Source organism: Suillus plorans (genome assembly GCF_016647745.1).
Source record: "Suillus plorans strain S12 chromosome Unknown HD556scaffold_9, whole genome shotgun sequence".
Lineage (NCBI taxonomy): Eukaryota > Fungi > Basidiomycota > Agaricomycetes > Boletales > Suillaceae > Suillus > Suillus plorans.
The window spans coordinates 286,508-303,206 of record NW_024537393.1 but is presented as its reverse complement, the minus strand read 5'-3'; the positions used below and the strand labels follow the sequence as shown (position 1 = coordinate 303,206).

Sequence of the window (16,699 nt, the reverse complement as noted above, 5' to 3'; positions counted from 1 at the left end):
TGTACTATGCCAGCCTGGAAACGTTGCTTCTATTCTCGTGTGAGTTCGTACCATACTGAGATCTTCGAACAGTGATTATCGTTCTATCGGCAAAAATACCATTGCCATGAGGCCAGCCAGGTTAGGATTATCTTCACGGGTGCGTGCACGTACTTGGTACATACCGGAATCGCAATATCTTTCTGAGATCCATGTGGCCCCTTGGACTGTATAAGAAGCAATCAATCTGAGGTCAGAGTCTATCAATTACTGTCACCCCATCTTTCCAATTTTGCGAGTCATGGCTAGTCCAACCGCCGCGTCCGAACCCAAAACACCACACCAAGAAACAAATACTGCAATTGACATAGAACATGTTCCAGTTACCGACGACCCCCGTCAGTGGAGTCTTGCTAGAAAGGTGCGTGTATCACGCGATGCACTTTGTAGTCAATTTGACCCTTACATCGGTAGACGACAACCTTGTGCATTGTGTCGCTGGCTACGATGGTGTCTACGTTAGCTTCTAACATTCAAAATCGTTCGTCGAATGTCTTCTCCTAATGAGTGATTTAAAATTGATACTGTCTCGCAGCGTCGAACTCTCTGATAGAGGAGGCTCTGCATGCAACAAGCAATCAGATTAGCTGGACATTAGCGGCGTTCCAAATCGTACAAGGGAACCTTCCTCTATTATGGAGTGCCGCAAGCGAAATCAAAGGTCGTAAGGTTAGTGTAGGTGTACACTTTTTGACCTGCTTGATGAACGCGCTCGATCGTCATAGCCTGTCTATTTGGTGTCATCCGCCTTATTTGTGGTAGGAAGTGCTGTCTTGGCATTTTCAAAGACTATTGAAGTGATGATCGTTATGCGAACACTTCAAGCTGCAGGGTGAGTATTCATGCAACAGCTCGAGAATTGATTAATCCCCTCTTTTGCAGATCAAGCGCTGCTATTTCTATTTCAGCTGCGACTCTAGCTGATATCTACGACACTCACGAGCGAGGGACTAGGATGGGCATCTTCTTTGCCGCACCTCTCTTAGGACCCGCCCTGGGCCCTATACTCGGCGGGTCGTTGTCACAGGCCTTCAACTGGCGCGCGAGTTTCTACTTCTTGTTAATTTGTGGAGTAGTCACCTTCTTGTCCTTCCTCATCCTGTTCAAGGACACATTCAGACATGAGCGAAGTCTCATATATCGCTCTGCTTTACAACGTCTAGCTGCCTCCAAAGAACCCGTCCAAAGTTCAAACGAATCTATCAGCACCACGCAAGACTCCAGCATACCTGTCAGGGACATCGAAAAACAGCCTCAGTCTCTGTATGTTCCAGACGCGACCCCGGTGCTAATTTCTACTCCAGGGCTGGAGAATTTGAGACTATCAATACAGGATATCAACCCCTTTCCACCATACTTTCGAATATTGTCGCGAAAGAACAACGTTTTCATTCTCATCGCTAATGGTGAGTGAAAATTTGGTCTCTCCATGTTGTAACTTAATAACGCCACTTCGTGATAAGGCCTCGTCTTCGGATTTAGCTATTGCCTTTCATACACGTGTGCCCGCACTCTTGCTAATATATATGGTTACAATGCGTTTAACACTGGCTTTGTCTTGCTTTGCCTAGGCATAGGTGAGATATTCACCCCCTGGATTATGGCAGGTGGCTAATTTTCTATGAAGGAAGTATCGCTGGGAGTGTGATTGGTGGCTATTGGTCCGACCGGGTACTTGCGAGCAAGAAAGCAGCGAACGGAGGAAAGTGGTCTGCAGAAGTAAATCTTTTCTACACTTCCACACTAGAACTCTTGTTTGACGTCTTTCCAAGATGCGCCTAGAAAGTTCGAAACTAGCGATGCTGTGGTTACCTCCGTCCGTTGTCGGTTATGCATGGGCGTGCGAAAAGCATGTCAATGTCGCCGTCATTTGCATCATGCTCGTTCTTATTGGATTCACCTCCATGTCTGTGAACCAGTTATTTATTATTGTGATTGCCCTGACATCTACTTTCAGATGGATGTATAGCAGTACGTTAGCATACCTCGTTGACGCCAACCCAGGTCGCTCGAGCACAGCGGTTGCCACAAACAGCTCGTTCCGAGGATCCCTTGCTTTTCTTTCGGTTATGACCGCCGTACCGCTTCAAGTGAGGTTCCTTGATTTACTGTATCCCACACATGCTGATGCTAGTTTGCTCCTTGGGCAGGATGCTTTAGGCGATGGGGGATTATATACGGCGTGGGCTGGTATTTTGGTTGTGATGGAGTTGATGGTTATGTTGGTGCTACACAAGGGAGAATTGTGGCGTAGGGAAAGTGAGGAACGTGAGCGTGAAATACTACGTGAATAAATGCATCACGATTAGATTTACTAGAAAGATGTGGTTACATTAGAGGCTGAATTGACACAATGCTTATATACATTGTCAGGGGGTGATTAAATTTTAAACCGAGAGTGTTTATGAGTAACCGATTATCCGCAAAGTACTCGCGGAAGAACATAAATGAATGATGCCATCAGGGGTATATATTCCAATCGTGAGCACCTACCTACGTTAGTAAGGTGATGCTCGAATATTGCGAGGTCGCATCTGATAGTCATGATGAGGGGGAAAATGCAAATGCAAGGCTGAAGACTTGAGTCGTGAGTGACCCGAAGAGTTGTTAGGGATCCGAACTCATATTAATTACAACCCTTATTCTTGCGCACCATCGCAATTAATGACATTTTACTGATCTGATCCCTGCGGGACTTAACGCAATAAAGCCACCGCAAGGTTGCTTAACCTTTTGTTGCGATGTCACCACTTTCAGTGGCACCTCCTCTCCGTTTCGAAATACCATGGCCGACGGGCGGGCCGTATCAAAGGATTGGCGAGAAAGTCATATACCATTACATGACAACTTGAATATGCGGGGAACGATTCATCACGCTAAAAGTGATATAAAGTGATGTATTACGACGTAATACTACTAGTGGCCCATCAGTGAATTCTCGACATTATATTGCCTTACATATCATTCTGCATCTGTTCACCGGTTCACTTATTAGTAAAGGCTGAATTCAACGTAACGCACCCTTCGAGGGACTCATCGGCTCTCTGATGGACGGGTTTTGTCCTTTACCATTGTTGTATGTACGACTAGCCGTGCGATCCCTTCGTTATTGCGTTATTGGTTTGATCACATACTAGTATAGTTTCGACCTGGTGAAAATCTCATTGATTGCCGAAAATGCCAAGGCGCAATGGATTGTATCCGAAATTTTGCCCACTTTCACACTGGCACATCTGGCATGGCCGAGATTCGCTCACGAGGAAGAGTCTGTTCGAAGTTGAGAACATGAGATGCTATGGTATTGAGACAGTGTCAAGGGGGAAAGCATTTTGAAAAGCGGACTACATGAATCATATGAAATCACTGGATTATAGTATGCCTGACAGTGCAAAATGAGGTACGAGGTACATAGGTTCGAACATGACAGTATAGTGACGTACCCTACTTGTTAGAGTTTGAAGACAGCGGTACCGCGCTCAAGGGAGCCAACGTCTGGGGTCAGACCATTTCACACTCATCCTATCCAACGCACTATCAAGATGCTTCGCGCGACTGGCCGGGGCCTTAGATTGTATTTGATGATAGGCGGGCACCCCCTGGCAGGCATGCGGACACTGCTTTGTAGGGACTTGGTTTCTGTGACATGCACTGCGGAGAAACGAGCATTAGCATAGATCAACATTTGGCCAGGCGGAGAGTACATCTGTTTGCTTGTCTGCTTGATCTGGAGTGTCCAAAGGCTATTGAAGGTTGGAGTGTCGATGTATGGTGCTGGATTTGCGAGGGTCATTCGCTCGACCTTGATTGGGAATTACGTTGGGAAAGTATGCCTCGAGGCATATAGTAAGATGTCGGGTGGGAAGTGAACGCTTGGTGTGTTTGATCATGAGCACTTGCATCTCGTTTATGAATCCCATCGCTCCTTCGCGGTATCCCTCCTGCAATCCTTCCTAACACCCAACACCGACCAGGCTTCGTACAATGTCCAATGATCTAAGTCCACCTCGTACAACGCTGTCGCCCACCGGGACTCAAAACAAATGGGTCCATCACGAATACTTATTCGCATAGAATGTGATAGAAAGACATGTGCTTTCCCGCTCTGCCCCCCGGCACTTACCTGATGAGGCTTGGCAGATGCGGCTCGTCACATTAATGCCTTGCGTTTGCTATTCAAATTTGTATTAGTTCATGAGAAGTGCTCGAGGAATCGGAAAACAAGACCGAGTTCTGAAATGAGCTCATTTCCGTTGTTCGACATAGAAGTTTCAGAACTATTTTACTTTTTTGGGTGACAGGGTCACTGGTCACTCGGCATAGTCGGCCGATCGGCTTCGCTCCATCGAGCCTCCTACTCGCCTAGCGTTCGCGCACTGGTGACTGGAGAGACCTGATCTGCCAATTGGCTTCAGTTGCTCATGATGGTCCAAAAAACTGCCACATACTATGATTGGGGTCAGTGAAAGTCTCGATCGGTCTGAGTCACGGTGTTAACGTTAATGTTGTGGACAGAGCTCGGCACTTCAGCCAACCGGTAAGTTGTATTAAAGGAAGATATGCGGCTGGTCGCTCCTTCATTATTATGAGAACCAGTGCGCATTCATAGATAAGTCAGAATAGTTAGTCCACATGCACAGTTTTCTCTGATGCACAGCGACTGATTTGAAGGAAGTTATGCATAATAATACTCGCCTCAAACTCGCCTTGAAGCACATTATTCGGTACTGCCATCTTCTGGCAGAACGTTCCCGGACCGGCCTTTGGTGGTTAGCACTCGCCTATAGATCTTTTTGAAGCGAAATCTTTTTGAATCTGAGCCCATATGTTCATGACTTAATGCATGTCGTAACAAGAGCTAGATGTGGTTCCCAACAGGGTAGGAAACACATGGGAAACATAGGTTTCGCATGTGGCAAAGACCTCAACCACCGCTCGGTAAACATATTTCCTTCACTGCCCTCGGCCCCTCGCGCATACCTATTCTGCGCTCAGGCTGTCACTCTCTTCAATGCTCATCGATGCATCCCCGAGCTACCCGTCCAATACTCAATATCTGCATCCCCGACTCTAGGTGCTGCTAGCTCTGACGCTGCCGCAACAGAAACCGCCGCTGCTACTCCCAACCCCTCTGCGCACTTTTGCTTTCGACAGCCTACCGTGACGTACATCAGTACTGACGGATGGACCCGACTGCACTCACCGCACCGACGCTTATGATTGGGCGCATTCATTTGGGCAGCATTTCCCTGTACACCAATGGGCTTCCTCTCCTCTTACCCTCTTCCACACAGAACTTGTGTGGTGTAGCGGCTAGCCTCTCCTGGATAGTATTTTGTTCTTTACATATTTCAATCATGAACCAACTCAAAGTTTCATGTGATTGGTTTACTGAGCGAGATGAGGATGCAATATACAAATCATGAACACCAGAACATGTATGTAGACAGTAGTAGGTACAGTAGCATGTAGTACGAGATGAAATCCAGGCTGCAGTGGAAATCACTGAAGAAAGGATACGAAGGTGCCAGGTCGTGGCGACTGATGGATAGAGACGAGGCAAATGATCTCGACGACGAGCGCGAAGGGGGGCATACGCTGCTCTGATGGCCCGAGGCGACGACATAGCTAAGCCTTTCTCCGACAGAGTTTACGGGGTCCAACCTTTACTAAGTCGAGTCGATCTATTTCGGATGCTAACAGGTCACAACATCACCAACTTTCCCGTAGCGAGTAACTTCAAAACAAACCTCGCAAAATCATGTGAATACTGACACAGCCTCGTCATTGCACCTAACCAACCTCAGTCTATTATGCGTTCGCTTAGGCTTTTTACTTCATCTCATCACTAATCAGATCACCCAAGTTCGATCTCACATAATAGTATCGCCTGACCCAGATGCTGACGGTCTTCGGGTTTTGGCTCGACACTGATTGAGCAAACGTTGGACCACCTGAACCATTATCCCCTTTGGTTTCATTTTTTTTCCTGTCAGTGGCGACTCACTCTTCTCGTCCCATTTCATATTTTAATGCATTTATTATTGTAGTCACGGTCTGGCTATTCGGAACACTCGACTCGAAACCCAAGCGGAAAATATACAGCCAGAGGCCCAGAGTTAACCTGCCGAATCCTCTTAATAATGATGAAATTACATCCGCACCGCACCGAGGAGCTCGATCATATACAAGGAAGAAAAACGTGTAGAAAGATATGACACAGGGTACGTGCTCGGTTGCCAATCTTCACTATAATCCCCAAGTCACAGATTATTGTTTATGGCATACTTACCCTTTCTCTTTTCCCCCGAATGCTGTTCATTATGTAATATGTAATTGACAACTTGATCTGCCGGAGCCAGCTGATTTTGGTAACCACTGCAAGCTGTACTGCTAATATGCACGAGGTCAAGAGCATTGATATTAATAAAACTCATAGGTTTAAATAGGGTTAATTCATCCGAATAACCTGACCCATGGGCACCATACCAGTATGGGGTCATCGGACAAGGTTTATTGTGCTGACTGACTCAACCTGAAACCTAAAAGCTCGAGTTTCCAATGGAACAGAATAGATCGATTGATGCAGACTCACGTACGGCAGAAGGAATTAATTTGCGTCCTTCGGAACAGGGAGCAACTTCATCCGGAATGATCTCTGACATATGTGACCGTTAGTAGCCGGGGTTATTATCGTCATCGCAGTCACGGAAAAGTGCATACACGTACTCGGCCCGTACCGGTATTGCAACATCCTTCGGAGAGTTTAAGCTCACCTTGTCACGGTAATTAGTGACTGTATAAAAGGCCATGCATCTTGGGTCAGAGCCCACAACTTCCCTGCCGCGTCCTTTCGATCATTGACTCATGGCTAGTCCAACTGTTGCCGACGCACCTTCCGTGCCGGAACCCACAACATTGCGCCAAGATGCTGATGTCGAGTCGTCCGTAGGCACAACTAGTTCAACCGATATAGAACATGTCGCAGTGAGTGACGACCCTCGTCAGTGGAGTTATGCTAGAAAAGTACGTGTATCTTACCATGCACTTTGTGACTATCCTGAAGCTGTAAAATCTGTAGACCACAACTTTGTGCATCGTGTCACTGGCTACAATGGTGTCTGCATCAGCTTCTAACATTCAAAATCGTTTGTCACATGGCTTTTCATAATGAATGGTTTTATATTGATATTTTTTTGCAGCTTCGAATTCATTGATAGAAGCAAATCTGAATGCGACAAGCAGCCAGATTAGCTGGACATTGGCGGCGTTCCTAATCATACAGGGGAATTTTCCTCTAATATGGAGCGCCGCAAGTGAGATCAAAGGTCGTAAGGTTGGTCTATGATAGGCACATCTCCCTTGATCTGCTTAATGAATACGATTTTTGTTTATCACAGCCTGTCTATTTGATGGCTTCGGCTTTATTCATGGTAGGAAGTGCTGCGTTGGCGCTTTGCCAGACCATCAATGTGATGATCGGCATGCGAGCAGTTCAGGCTGCGGGGTGAGCATTCAGGAAAAAGGCTTAGTCATTGATTGACACCCTCTTCTGCAGATCATGCGCTGTCATGGCTATTTCAGCTGCGACCCTGGCTGACATATATGACACTCATGAACGAGGGACCATGATGGGCGTGTTCTTTGCTGCGCCTCTCTTAGGACCTGCAATCGGTCCTATACTTGGTGGTTCATTGTCACAAGCTTTCGGTTGGCGCGCAAGCTTCTACTTCCTGCTGATCTGTGAAGTCGTCATCTTTATGTCCTTTCTCATCCTGTTCAAGGACACATACCGACGTGAACGGAGCCTCACCTATTGCTCTGCTTTACAACGACTTGTTACCTCCAAAGAACTCATTCAGAGTCCAAACGGATCTATCATCGACGGGCACGAATCCGGCAAGGACCAAACACAACCCCAGGATATCGAGAAACAGCCTCAAACGCCAAGTGTTACAGACAATACCTCAGTGATAACATCTACGCCAGGGCTAGACGATGTCAAACTATCGATAAGGGACATCAACCCATTTCCACCATACTTTCGAATCCTGTCACGGAAGAACAATGTTGTCATTCTTATCGCTAATGGTGAGTGAAGTGTTGACCTCCTGTAAACGTTGTTATTGACTTTACTTCGGGATAAGGGCTCGTCTTCGGATTTACATATTGTCTTTCATACACGTGCTCTCGCACTCTCGCCAATACATATGGTTATAAAGCATTTCCCATTGGCTTGGTTTTGCTTTGCTTGGGCATAGGTGAGGCAATTCCCGCATCGTGGATTGTGACCAGATGGCTAATTTCCTATGAAGGAAGTATCTTTGGGAGCGTGCTTAGTGGGCGTTGGTCCGATCGCGTGCTTGCGAAGATGACGGAAGCGAACGGAGGAAAGTGGGAAGCAGAAGTAAATATCTTTTATACTCCCGCACTAGAACTGTTCATTGATGTCTTTCGAAGATGCGCTTAGAGAGCTCGAAACTGGCGATGCTGTGGCTACCTCCATTTGTCGTCGGTTATGCTTGGGTATGCGAAAAGCATGTCAATGTCGCCGTCATTTGCATCTTGCTCGTGCTTATCGGATTCTCCTCCATGTCGGTAGACCAATTATTCACACTCGTAGTTGCGCTGACATATATTTCCAGATGGATGTATACCAGCACATTAGCATACCTCGTTGATGCCAACCCTGGTCGCTCATGTCCAGCGGTGGCGACCAACAGCTCATTCCGAGGATCCATAGCTTTTGTTTCGGTTTTGGTCGCTGTACCTCTACAAGTGAGTTTCCTTAATGCCCGTTGGGATTCACAAATTCTGATGTCAGCTCGGCAGGATGCTTTAGGAGATGGGGGATTGTATACGGCATGGGCTGCCGTCTTGGTTGGGATGGAGTTGCTCGTTTTATTGGTGTTACAGAAGGGTGAATCATGGCGCAGGGAAAGCGAGGAGCGCGAGCTGAAATCAGGGAATTAGAGGGTCTTTATTATTTTTATCGGTAAGACGGGTGTTCAATAGGGTTCGATGATTAAATAAAGCGACTCGGAGGAAATCAAGTCAAGTCTGTAATATTATACATATCATGTCGACATCATGTATTTGCATAGAATCTACTTCACCAGCTTCGACTACATAATAATATTATGCATCAGAAATTCTTTGGAGGATTATTGAACTTTGCGATGTGATTGATGTGAAGGGAGGTGTGCTCTGGTAGAGGTGATGATAATTTCGCATCATCCAAGGACTGTCGAGATTCGATGATGATCAGTAGCCGACGAAGCTAGAAAAAGAGAACAGCTGACAGTCACGGTATGAAACTCGTTTCCGCAGTATATACGATATTATTTCTTCCATTAAAATCCTCCCTGACTTAGTCTAAGCTTTTGAGAAAAGACACAATATTAATGTCGACTACCCATATGTTCTTCTAAAATCAAAGGGGGAGGCGGTGCACTGCAGGTCAATGTGCATCTAAGTAATGATTCTTGTAAGTAGTGATCTGAGTCTTAGTAATATATCCGGTTGGCCCTGCTTCGAACGCCATGCTTATCCACTGGCAAGCCTGTCAATCACCGAGTGTTCCTTCCATCATCAACATCTCAAGCTTGAAGCCCGACTACGTGATACTGCCACCCAGTCTCGCCAGCCGCATCAAATCTTAGCGAGGAGTAGGCTCGAGCGGAGACTCAGCTCGCTAATCCAGTAGACCACAAAAATTTAAAACATTCTTCAAAACAACTTGGGCGTCTCTCGGCGGTCACGGCGCTATGTACCCTTGCAAATGGGCTGAAGTCGGATGCGCCGGCTATGCAAGTTAGCGCTTTGTACCCCGGAAGGTGTACGGGCGCCATGTGCGTGTGCAATGCCGCAGTAGGATGATGGCGTCTCAACTTTGAGCGTTGCTACCGACCTTCATGATGACACCCCAATTCCTCGCCCATATTCTCAGAACATTTCAGAAATGGCTTTTACGGCTTTCTCGCCGTTATACAAGCTCGTTATCTGTTTTGTTGTCTTTACTCCGTCGATTTGCTACGTGCCGTTCAAAGCCCAGAGTTAGGAGGTCGACCACCCAACCTCATCTTCCCCGGGGAGCTCTTCTGCAACCCCTCGAAATGGACATTTCAAAAGAGGATCCATATACTTGTTCCAGTCGTTTGCCTGCTGGTGAAATACAGGAAGTTGCAAGAGAACCTCCATCTCCTTCAGATTTCCCTTACGAAACAAGTCCTCGACCCTCACGACGTATAGTACGAGATAATACGTCGAAGTCTTTGCCGGAGGCAACGATAGGATATCCAGGTGCCGTTGGGACGAACGGTCATGGCTCCAGGTCAAGTCTGGTTCTGAGTGTGGGGGAGGGTCCGACGAGATACGCAACTTATACGAAACGTGTTCGTGCTCGCCGAGTCACGACGATCTACAATTCCGTCGCAAATATCCACCGTAGATCTACGGACCCTATTGCTGTTCCACTGGATTTGTCTAATCAGACAACGCCAGTATCTGATCCAGTTATAGGCGGTCATAACATTGCTTCGCCCTACAGCGACGAGCGATTGGGTCCAGAGCAAGTAGGCCTAGATGACGGCCCGCCGATAGGCCTCTTGGTTGCAGAGGAAGTTGGGCGGTGTGAAGGGTATACACCAAGGTCAGTAGCGATCATCTCCTACATTAATTGTACTGCAGGGCTGAAGTTGTTAAAAGGAGTTCTTTACCGTCCCAAATCATTGTTCCTGCCATGACAGTGAAATTTCCCATGCACGAGTAAGCTATGTTGTCATCATTTATTGCATCATCTGAAATATTTTAAGCACTGCTGTGCCTCCAGGATGGACTACACTCGTGCATCCGCAAGGTTCTCGCTACTTTGTGAACGTAGAAAGAGTGCGTGAAGTTCATGTGTTATTAGACGCTGATGATCTGAGTCACAGCTACAATCAACAGCGAACATTCACACAGATGAATATTTGCGACGAAACAATATACAGTGACATAAGACACTTCATGGATTACTTGCTACGTTCACTCCGTGATGAAAGTGAGCACCTTGAGCTGGACATGGCGCAGGTGGACCTTGTGATCGAGCCGAAGGTTTCCACCGATGCCGACAAAGTGGTTTGTTGCTATTATTTCGCCAACCATCGTGATAGATGCCTCTTCTGGTTGGATGAGTACAGTACCGAGGATATTCTCTCCGAATGTAACGGCGTCGAGAATCTTTCACACATACGTGCGCAGTCAATGGTTTTTCGTGTTTCTGTATTTGACGGTTCGTCCTGGTTTTTGTATTCAGGGCTTGCCATCCAAGCACAATATTGGTGTGTTCTGCTGGTTCTAGTTCGTGCAAGTAAACTGACATACTCCGTAGGAAACATTGCGATTACTTCCCTTGCCTGTGCCCAATTACACAAGAGCTTGTTGATGAGGTGAAATATATGTTGATATATGCCGAATGTGGTCAGTATTTTCTTGTACCTTGGTGAACGTGGTTTAATTATCAGGTTGCAATCAACAGACCACCTAACCTCCCGCCACTCTACTGCGCCATTCGATGTTATCGAAACTAGAGACTACATATCTCTCATAGATAAGATCAAGGGTGCGTTACGTGGATACATTCTCGTGGAATCTCGTGTGCTTATGCTATTTTCCTCAAGTCCATCCTCCTGCGGATCAAAGCGTGCAACAATGTCACGCTGCCATTGTTATTGGTGATGTAACATTAAGCTCGATCTCATCTTGATATTGACTATTTTTAAGGCCGAATCATGTATGCATTCAGTCAGTGCTCTCTTATTGGTCTTACTAGCTGTCATTTATAGAGATTTTCAAGGTCGCAATCACTTCATTAACTCTCATGGGGAGAACTGTGTGAGATTGGCCTTTGAACAAACAGTCCATCCATACGCACCGTCGTTGTTGATAATCATGGTTGCACCTTTTTTGTTTTTGGACCCTATGGCTCTAGTTCGAGAACTGCACACGATATTTGTTGACAACACGCCTTCCTCAGAGCGGTGGAATACATTCAATTTAAACCTGAATGGACAGCTTCAGGACTCCACTCTTCTGGTAAATATACCTGTTCATTGTCGTGTCGTGCGTGCAACTGATATTGAACCAGGCCACCGTCTTACTCAATGCCAATGTTGGGTTTCTCGCTATCAACAGCGTTGATACGGGCGGTAGATCTCCTGTCCAGGTGGCAAGCTACATGTCTCTTGTGTCAAGCTTGGGAAGTATGATTCTTGGCTTGTTACTTGTTTCGCATAATCGAACCATGGGCCAATTGGGCACGGTCCTCCAAACGGTCAGTAACTACAAATAATGATCGCGATGATTCTCATGGCAAATAATTCAGGAAGTTTTCCTTTCACAACTCGGCGAGAAAGAACGCAGACTTGAAAGGCTGGCCATAATTTACAGCCTCCCGAAAACGTTGCTCATGTGGGGGTGAGTCTCCATCCTGGTATACTATATGGATGCCCTTACTCAACTATGTTAGCATGATCTTCTTCTTTGCGGCATTCTCCGTCCATTGGTGGAATCCTGGAGATCAAACTACCAGAGCCGTCGTTGGTTCTGTGATAATTCTCGCATTTGTAATGATCTTGTATGGCATCATGAGAGCCAAGTACGGAGGAGATCGCTGGTGGCGACTGCCAATACTGCTACTCGCAAGAATCGGTCTGAAAATACCAATTCATCTGGCTGACGCTGGGAAGCAAGTCATGGTATTCATGGGGATGAGAAAAGTCCAAGATCCTTCATCAAAGACTGGAAGGGACGTTCTCGCTCCACCGAACATTCTTGCATGTCACTCTCAAACAAATGCTGAGGCAGACGTCGCAGGGTGTAACGCCTCCCATCCAACAAATCCACTTCCCGAAGTATCCAGCCCAGATGATTATGAACACCACCCCAATTCTTCTATCCCCCAAACTCCATCCCAACCCACCGCTTTCGTGGATCCACCTCTACAACAGCATGACGGCATTTCCGCGCTTCCACCATCAGATCTACACACCAACCCAGGCGGTTTGCCAGGCATTGGCTCGTTGCAGCAGATTCAAGAAATCCAGTTTATATTCCGGTCTACTGCAGAGACTCGCTATGGACCTGGCACTGCACCCTTCGGCGTGCCTGGTGTAAGGGAGGTTGTGAACTACACCACGAATATAGTCGAGGAGCCAGAGGGATTAGAACATTCTCAACCTTCACCAAGCTAGACTGGTCTGAGCGGGCTAGCACTGGTTAGCCGGTGAGCATTGCCAGTCGGAAGTGTACCATAGTGAAAATATGTACTTATATAGAAGGCTTTTTACCAATGCTGAACGTCCTGGCGCCACATCCTTGGCTGCAGAGTCCCCGAATACCTGATCCTAACTCGTAAAATACAAGTACACACATCACATTCTCCATATACGGTGGACTGATTGAGGTGACTATGACTATGCAGTCGAAGAGTTCAAGCTAAGAGTTATACTACTTTGCGTTCCTCGGGAGTAAATAAGTTACAGTGCAGACATATACTGCTGGTACCATAGGTTGTTCGTGAAAAGCCAAAAAAGGGTCCTAGCTCCACCTGCCCTCTTAAGCAAGTGAAGAGTAATTGTGTAAGCGAACGAGTAGACAGAATTACCAGAAGCATTTCCAGCTTGTCTAGAAGTCACAGTGATGCACTCGACAATGATGATGATAGCAGATGATAACATGTTCGACCGCGGATATATCTACGTGCGAGTGACCACTTCCAGGATGGCATGCACAACTGCAGCAGGGTCGATCTGAACTTCTTGAGCAGGGTCACTCCCTGGAGCAACAGGTGGAAGACTGTCGGTTTCGAACCGCCTATAAATGGATAAAATGAGGCATCGGAGAAGAGAAATAAAGGCAAAGCGTACCGATCATTCCACCAAGCGATATAGTGGATGCCTAAGGAACGGACCGCTGTTTCTGCGTCGCGAGTGAAGACGTCAGCGGGGAAAAATTCCATGAGAGCTGAGCGTTCCGATGGTCTCATGAACACGCTGTCAGCGAGGCTATCTCCGTAAACACCCAGAATGACCTTCATGCAAGTCAGTTGCAGCGCAATACATTTAGAAGTGAAGCAAGCTTACATTAGACTGGGCGACGGCCGTCAATCGTTCCGCCCAGTGTCCCTCTGAAGAGACTATGTTGACCTCGAAGTCGTTGCTTTCGTGCAACGTTTCAAGAGCGCTGACCAGCGCGTTGTGGTCGGCACTCCTCAACCTTGACCCGTTTATGGCATCTTGTCGAGATATGTAAGTGACTATCGTTTTTTCCTGTTCGCTGTTGAGGTTTTGTGTATGGTAGTTTACATGCAAGAACTTGGCGAGATTCTGCCTGATTGGCTCCCACCAGTCCTTTGACGCATCCAGGCCGACAAGCGGGAGAGCGAACGGAAGCACATCGTTTGCTGAACGTGCAGCTGCACCAAAATCAGCAACAACCATCCTCTCGAAAACGAAAGGCGTTTCCATTAGAGCATAATCTTCCCAGTCTTCTTGATACATCAAACCGAGCAATGGAAAAGCGGCCTTGGGAAGATATGGATGAAAACCACTGTCTGAACGTTGACGTCTAATGATGGGACCGTTGAGGTCGGGTCGTATTCCTTTATAAGTAGGAATGTTTGGGAAAAACAGTCGTCGTGGCGGACGGAAAGGGTCCAGAGACGTTGACGTGTTCAGGGAACTGTGGGTCTTCCAGAGCGAGAAAAGTGTGTAGTTGCCTAGATATGTTATATAAGGACACGACTCATGAAAATGCAAGTGTTGACAAACTCGGAATAGCGTCATAAGATAGCCAACTCGTGCCTTGAATCCTGGACGACGTTAAGAGCGGTTAGAATAGTACACGTGCGACACTCACAATCCACCATATGAACCAAGTATGTCTCTGGCTTGCTCAATCGACAACACGACCCATTCTACTGGAAACGGAGCCGCATGCGAGTTGCCAGCAGACGATGCAATGGAACCCAACGAAGGGAAGCTTGAGGGAGAATCCGTCACAATGAAAATTGTGCCATTGCACATGATTACATTGTCCATGATTGAGAACCCTACAGGGGTTGCGATAGGTAATATCATTAGTAACACGTCCATAAGCAATTGCAGCACACCTACCAGCGACGTGTTTCACTATTCGAGTTTCAGGTATGTCTTTGCCCCAGTGCATGAAGCCATCGTTAACACCGATGTTTCCGAAGATGACTTGTTTCTGTGCCTCAGATACACGTTCGCTCTTTAGCCATATATCTCCTTCCGAGGCATATTCCTTTTCTTGCTGCTTATGAACGCTGGATATGCGTCTGTCGTCGGACACCCAGTCCCCATATATGTCCATGTCAAGACTACCATCCACGGTGGGATTTGAGGATATGCCAGGAAGATTAGAATTTGTAAAGAAGTCAGAAGTCGCTTCGAAGTTGTAGAAGACCAAAAAAATCATGATAGAGAAAAGAACGAGTGTAATTTCCCGCCGACTGAGAGCGAAAGGCCGAGCCATTGTTTCAGCTCAAGCCTGTGTTGAACGTTGAAATCTGAGCCGTCCTGTCGAGCGAGTGGAGATAAGTAGTACTACCCTGTAAATCCAACAAGTACAAACACACATCGTCTGACGTCAATGGATGGCCAGACCAGTCATGACTGTATTCGCTATGTAAGTACCAAAGATTACATCTGAAACACGACCGGATACATATGATACTACAAGAAGATCGAATGTAATAAAAAAAGTGTATAAAGGTAAGATGCACAAAAATTTACGCCTCCTGGCTTGCACCCTCCTTCTTGCCTTTGCTGTAAATGACGTCAGGTCTGAATAAACAGACATGCAACACAGAGCATACCTTGCTTTGCTAGGAAGTAATTCAGGGTTGATGAAGGGGACCACTCCTCCTTGTGAGATAACTACGTCACCCAGGAGCTTGTTCAATCTAAGCGACATCAGAGTTACCGAACCTTTGAGATGAGAAAACAACACACTCTTCATCGTTTCGGATAGCCAACTGAAGATGACGGGGCACAATACGTTGTTTCTGTGGTGATCATCAGCTTATGGCCTTCAAGAGACAGAAGGACCACCAACCTTGTTATCACGGGCGGCATTGCCTGCAAGCTCAAGAATCTCAGCAGCAAGGTACTCAAGAACCGCGGCAAGGTAGACTGGAAATATTCTGTGTTAGACCAGGCAGGCTTATCTGAGAGATACTCGACTTACCTGGAGCTCCTGCACCAACACGTTGGGCATAGTTGCCTTTCTTCAAAAGACGATGGACACGACCGACAGGAAACTGAAGGCCAGCCTTCGCAGAACGCGACTGTGACTTTCCTTCGCTACCAGCTTTTCCGCCGGAAGATTTGCCAGCCTTTCCTGTATCGTACACCACCGTGTTAAACTTGAGCCGACCAAAATTCCCAAGTCCACTGACCCTTGCCAGACTGTAAAGTAACACATATTAAACTGTGCTCCAATTGATACAAAAGAAGGACATACCATTGATAGCGCTAGTTGAGTCGGGCGACTATTAGATTGGTGGTGGTTTGTGATAAAGGGATGATAATCAACAAACGGACTCGGAGACGCGACTTCCCGTTTATATATCTTCACGTGATGTAGAATCCTTACTTCC

At 46.7% G+C, this 16,699-nt stretch overlaps 5 protein-coding genes across 5 annotated transcripts; 3 read left to right on the top strand and 2 right to left on the bottom strand.

The window, feature by feature from the left end:
- Positions 1-207: 207 nt before the first annotated feature.
- HD556DRAFT_1286912 (vacuolar DHA amino acid exporter) lies at positions 208-2,408 on the top strand. Its single transcript, XM_041299345.1, has 10 exons — positions 208-400; positions 454-520; positions 575-708; positions 765-871; positions 922-1,445; positions 1,503-1,616; positions 1,667-1,758; positions 1,812-1,945; positions 1,997-2,129; positions 2,190-2,408. The coding sequence occupies exons 1-10, from the start codon at positions 281-283 to the stop codon at positions 2,331-2,333; spliced, it is 1,569 nt and encodes a 522-aa protein (XP_041164257.1). The 5' UTR covers positions 208-280; the 3' UTR covers positions 2,334-2,408.
- A 4,495-nt stretch (positions 2,409-6,903) lies between these two features.
- HD556DRAFT_1230517 (vacuolar DHA amino acid exporter) lies at positions 6,904-9,009 on the top strand (the record flags this gene model as incomplete). The annotated part of the gene is made up of 10 exons (XM_041297359.1): positions 6,904-7,062; positions 7,118-7,184; positions 7,239-7,372; positions 7,437-7,543; positions 7,595-8,127; positions 8,184-8,297; positions 8,352-8,443; positions 8,497-8,630; positions 8,682-8,814; positions 8,869-9,009. 10 exons carry the CDS (start codon positions 6,904-6,906, stop codon positions 9,007-9,009), a joined length of 1,614 nt encoding a protein of 537 aa, XP_041164256.1.
- An 837-nt stretch (positions 9,010-9,846) lies between these two features.
- Positions 9,847-13,411, top strand: HD556DRAFT_1022738 (uncharacterized protein). The gene is made up of 13 exons (XM_041295912.1): positions 9,847-10,687; positions 10,744-10,803; positions 10,851-10,923; positions 10,984-11,269; positions 11,333-11,357; positions 11,408-11,496; positions 11,555-11,638; positions 11,697-11,750; positions 11,800-11,820; positions 11,873-12,111; positions 12,164-12,349; positions 12,401-12,492; positions 12,545-13,411. The coding sequence occupies exons 1-13, from the start codon at positions 9,951-9,953 to the stop codon at positions 13,266-13,268; spliced, it is 2,670 nt and encodes an 889-aa protein (XP_041164255.1). The 5' UTR covers positions 9,847-9,950; the 3' UTR covers positions 13,269-13,411.
- A 109-nt stretch (positions 13,412-13,520) lies between these two features.
- Positions 13,521-15,659, bottom strand: HD556DRAFT_1022649 (uncharacterized protein). Its single transcript, XM_041295911.1, has 6 exons — positions 15,192-15,659; positions 14,935-15,127; positions 14,847-14,887; positions 14,160-14,794; positions 13,944-14,107; positions 13,521-13,890 (listed from the first exon to the last, which is right to left on the bottom strand). Exons 1-6 carry the CDS (start codon positions 15,571-15,573, stop codon positions 13,773-13,775), a joined length of 1,533 nt encoding a protein of 510 aa, XP_041164254.1. The 5' UTR covers positions 15,574-15,659; the 3' UTR covers positions 13,521-13,772.
- A 5-nt stretch (positions 15,660-15,664) lies between these two features.
- Positions 15,665-16,630, bottom strand: HD556DRAFT_1342004 (histone-fold-containing protein). Its single transcript, XM_041302131.1, has 7 exons — positions 16,564-16,630; positions 16,499-16,508; positions 16,288-16,440; positions 16,156-16,232; positions 16,053-16,105; positions 15,917-16,003; positions 15,665-15,866 (listed from the first exon to the last, which is right to left on the bottom strand). Exons 1-7 carry the CDS (start codon positions 16,564-16,566, stop codon positions 15,830-15,832), a joined length of 420 nt encoding a protein of 139 aa, XP_041164253.1. The 5' UTR covers positions 16,567-16,630; the 3' UTR covers positions 15,665-15,829.
- Between the last annotated feature and the right edge of the window lie 69 nt (positions 16,631-16,699).

Excerpts from the sequence above, each read along its gene's own strand:
- HD556DRAFT_1022738 (XM_041295912.1), top strand. The coding sequence starts at position 9,951 with ATGATGACACCCCAATTCCTCGCCCATATTCTCAGAACATTTCAGAAA. Across the intron at positions 11,751-11,799 it reads TCACGCTGCCATTGTTATTG|GCCGAATCATGTATGCATTC; the intron begins GTGATGTAACAT and ends ACTATTTTTAAG. Across the intron at positions 12,493-12,544 it reads AAAACGTTGCTCATGTGGGG|CATGATCTTCTTCTTTGCGG; the intron begins GTGAGTCTCCAT and ends CAACTATGTTAG.
- HD556DRAFT_1022649 (XM_041295911.1), bottom strand. The coding sequence starts at position 15,573 with ATGGCTCGGCCTTTCGCTCTCAGTCGGCGGGAAATTACACTCGTTCTT. Across the intron at positions 15,128-15,191 it reads AATAGTGAAACACGTCGCTG|GGTTCTCAATCATGGACAAT; the intron begins GTAGGTGTGCTG and ends CAACCCCTGTAG. Across the intron at positions 14,795-14,846 it reads ATCTTATGACGCTATTCCGA|GCAACTACACACTTTTCTCG; the intron begins GTTTGTCAACAC and ends TAACATATCTAG.
- HD556DRAFT_1342004 (XM_041302131.1), bottom strand. Across the intron at positions 16,106-16,155 it reads ATGCCGCCCGTGATAACAAG|AAACAACGTATTGTGCCCCG; the intron begins GTTGGTGGTCCT and ends TGATCACCACAG. Across the intron at positions 16,004-16,052 it reads GCTATCCGAAACGATGAAGA|ATTGAACAAGCTCCTGGGTG; the intron begins GTGTGTTGTTTT and ends GATGTCGCTTAG.
- HD556DRAFT_1286912 (XM_041299345.1), top strand. The coding sequence starts at position 281 with ATGGCTAGTCCAACCGCCGCGTCCGAACCCAAAACACCACACCAAGAA. Across the intron at positions 401-453 it reads AGTGGAGTCTTGCTAGAAAG|ACGACAACCTTGTGCATTGT; the intron begins GTGCGTGTATCA and ends TTACATCGGTAG. Across the intron at positions 709-764 it reads GCGAAATCAAAGGTCGTAAG|CCTGTCTATTTGGTGTCATC; the intron begins GTTAGTGTAGGT and ends CGATCGTCATAG.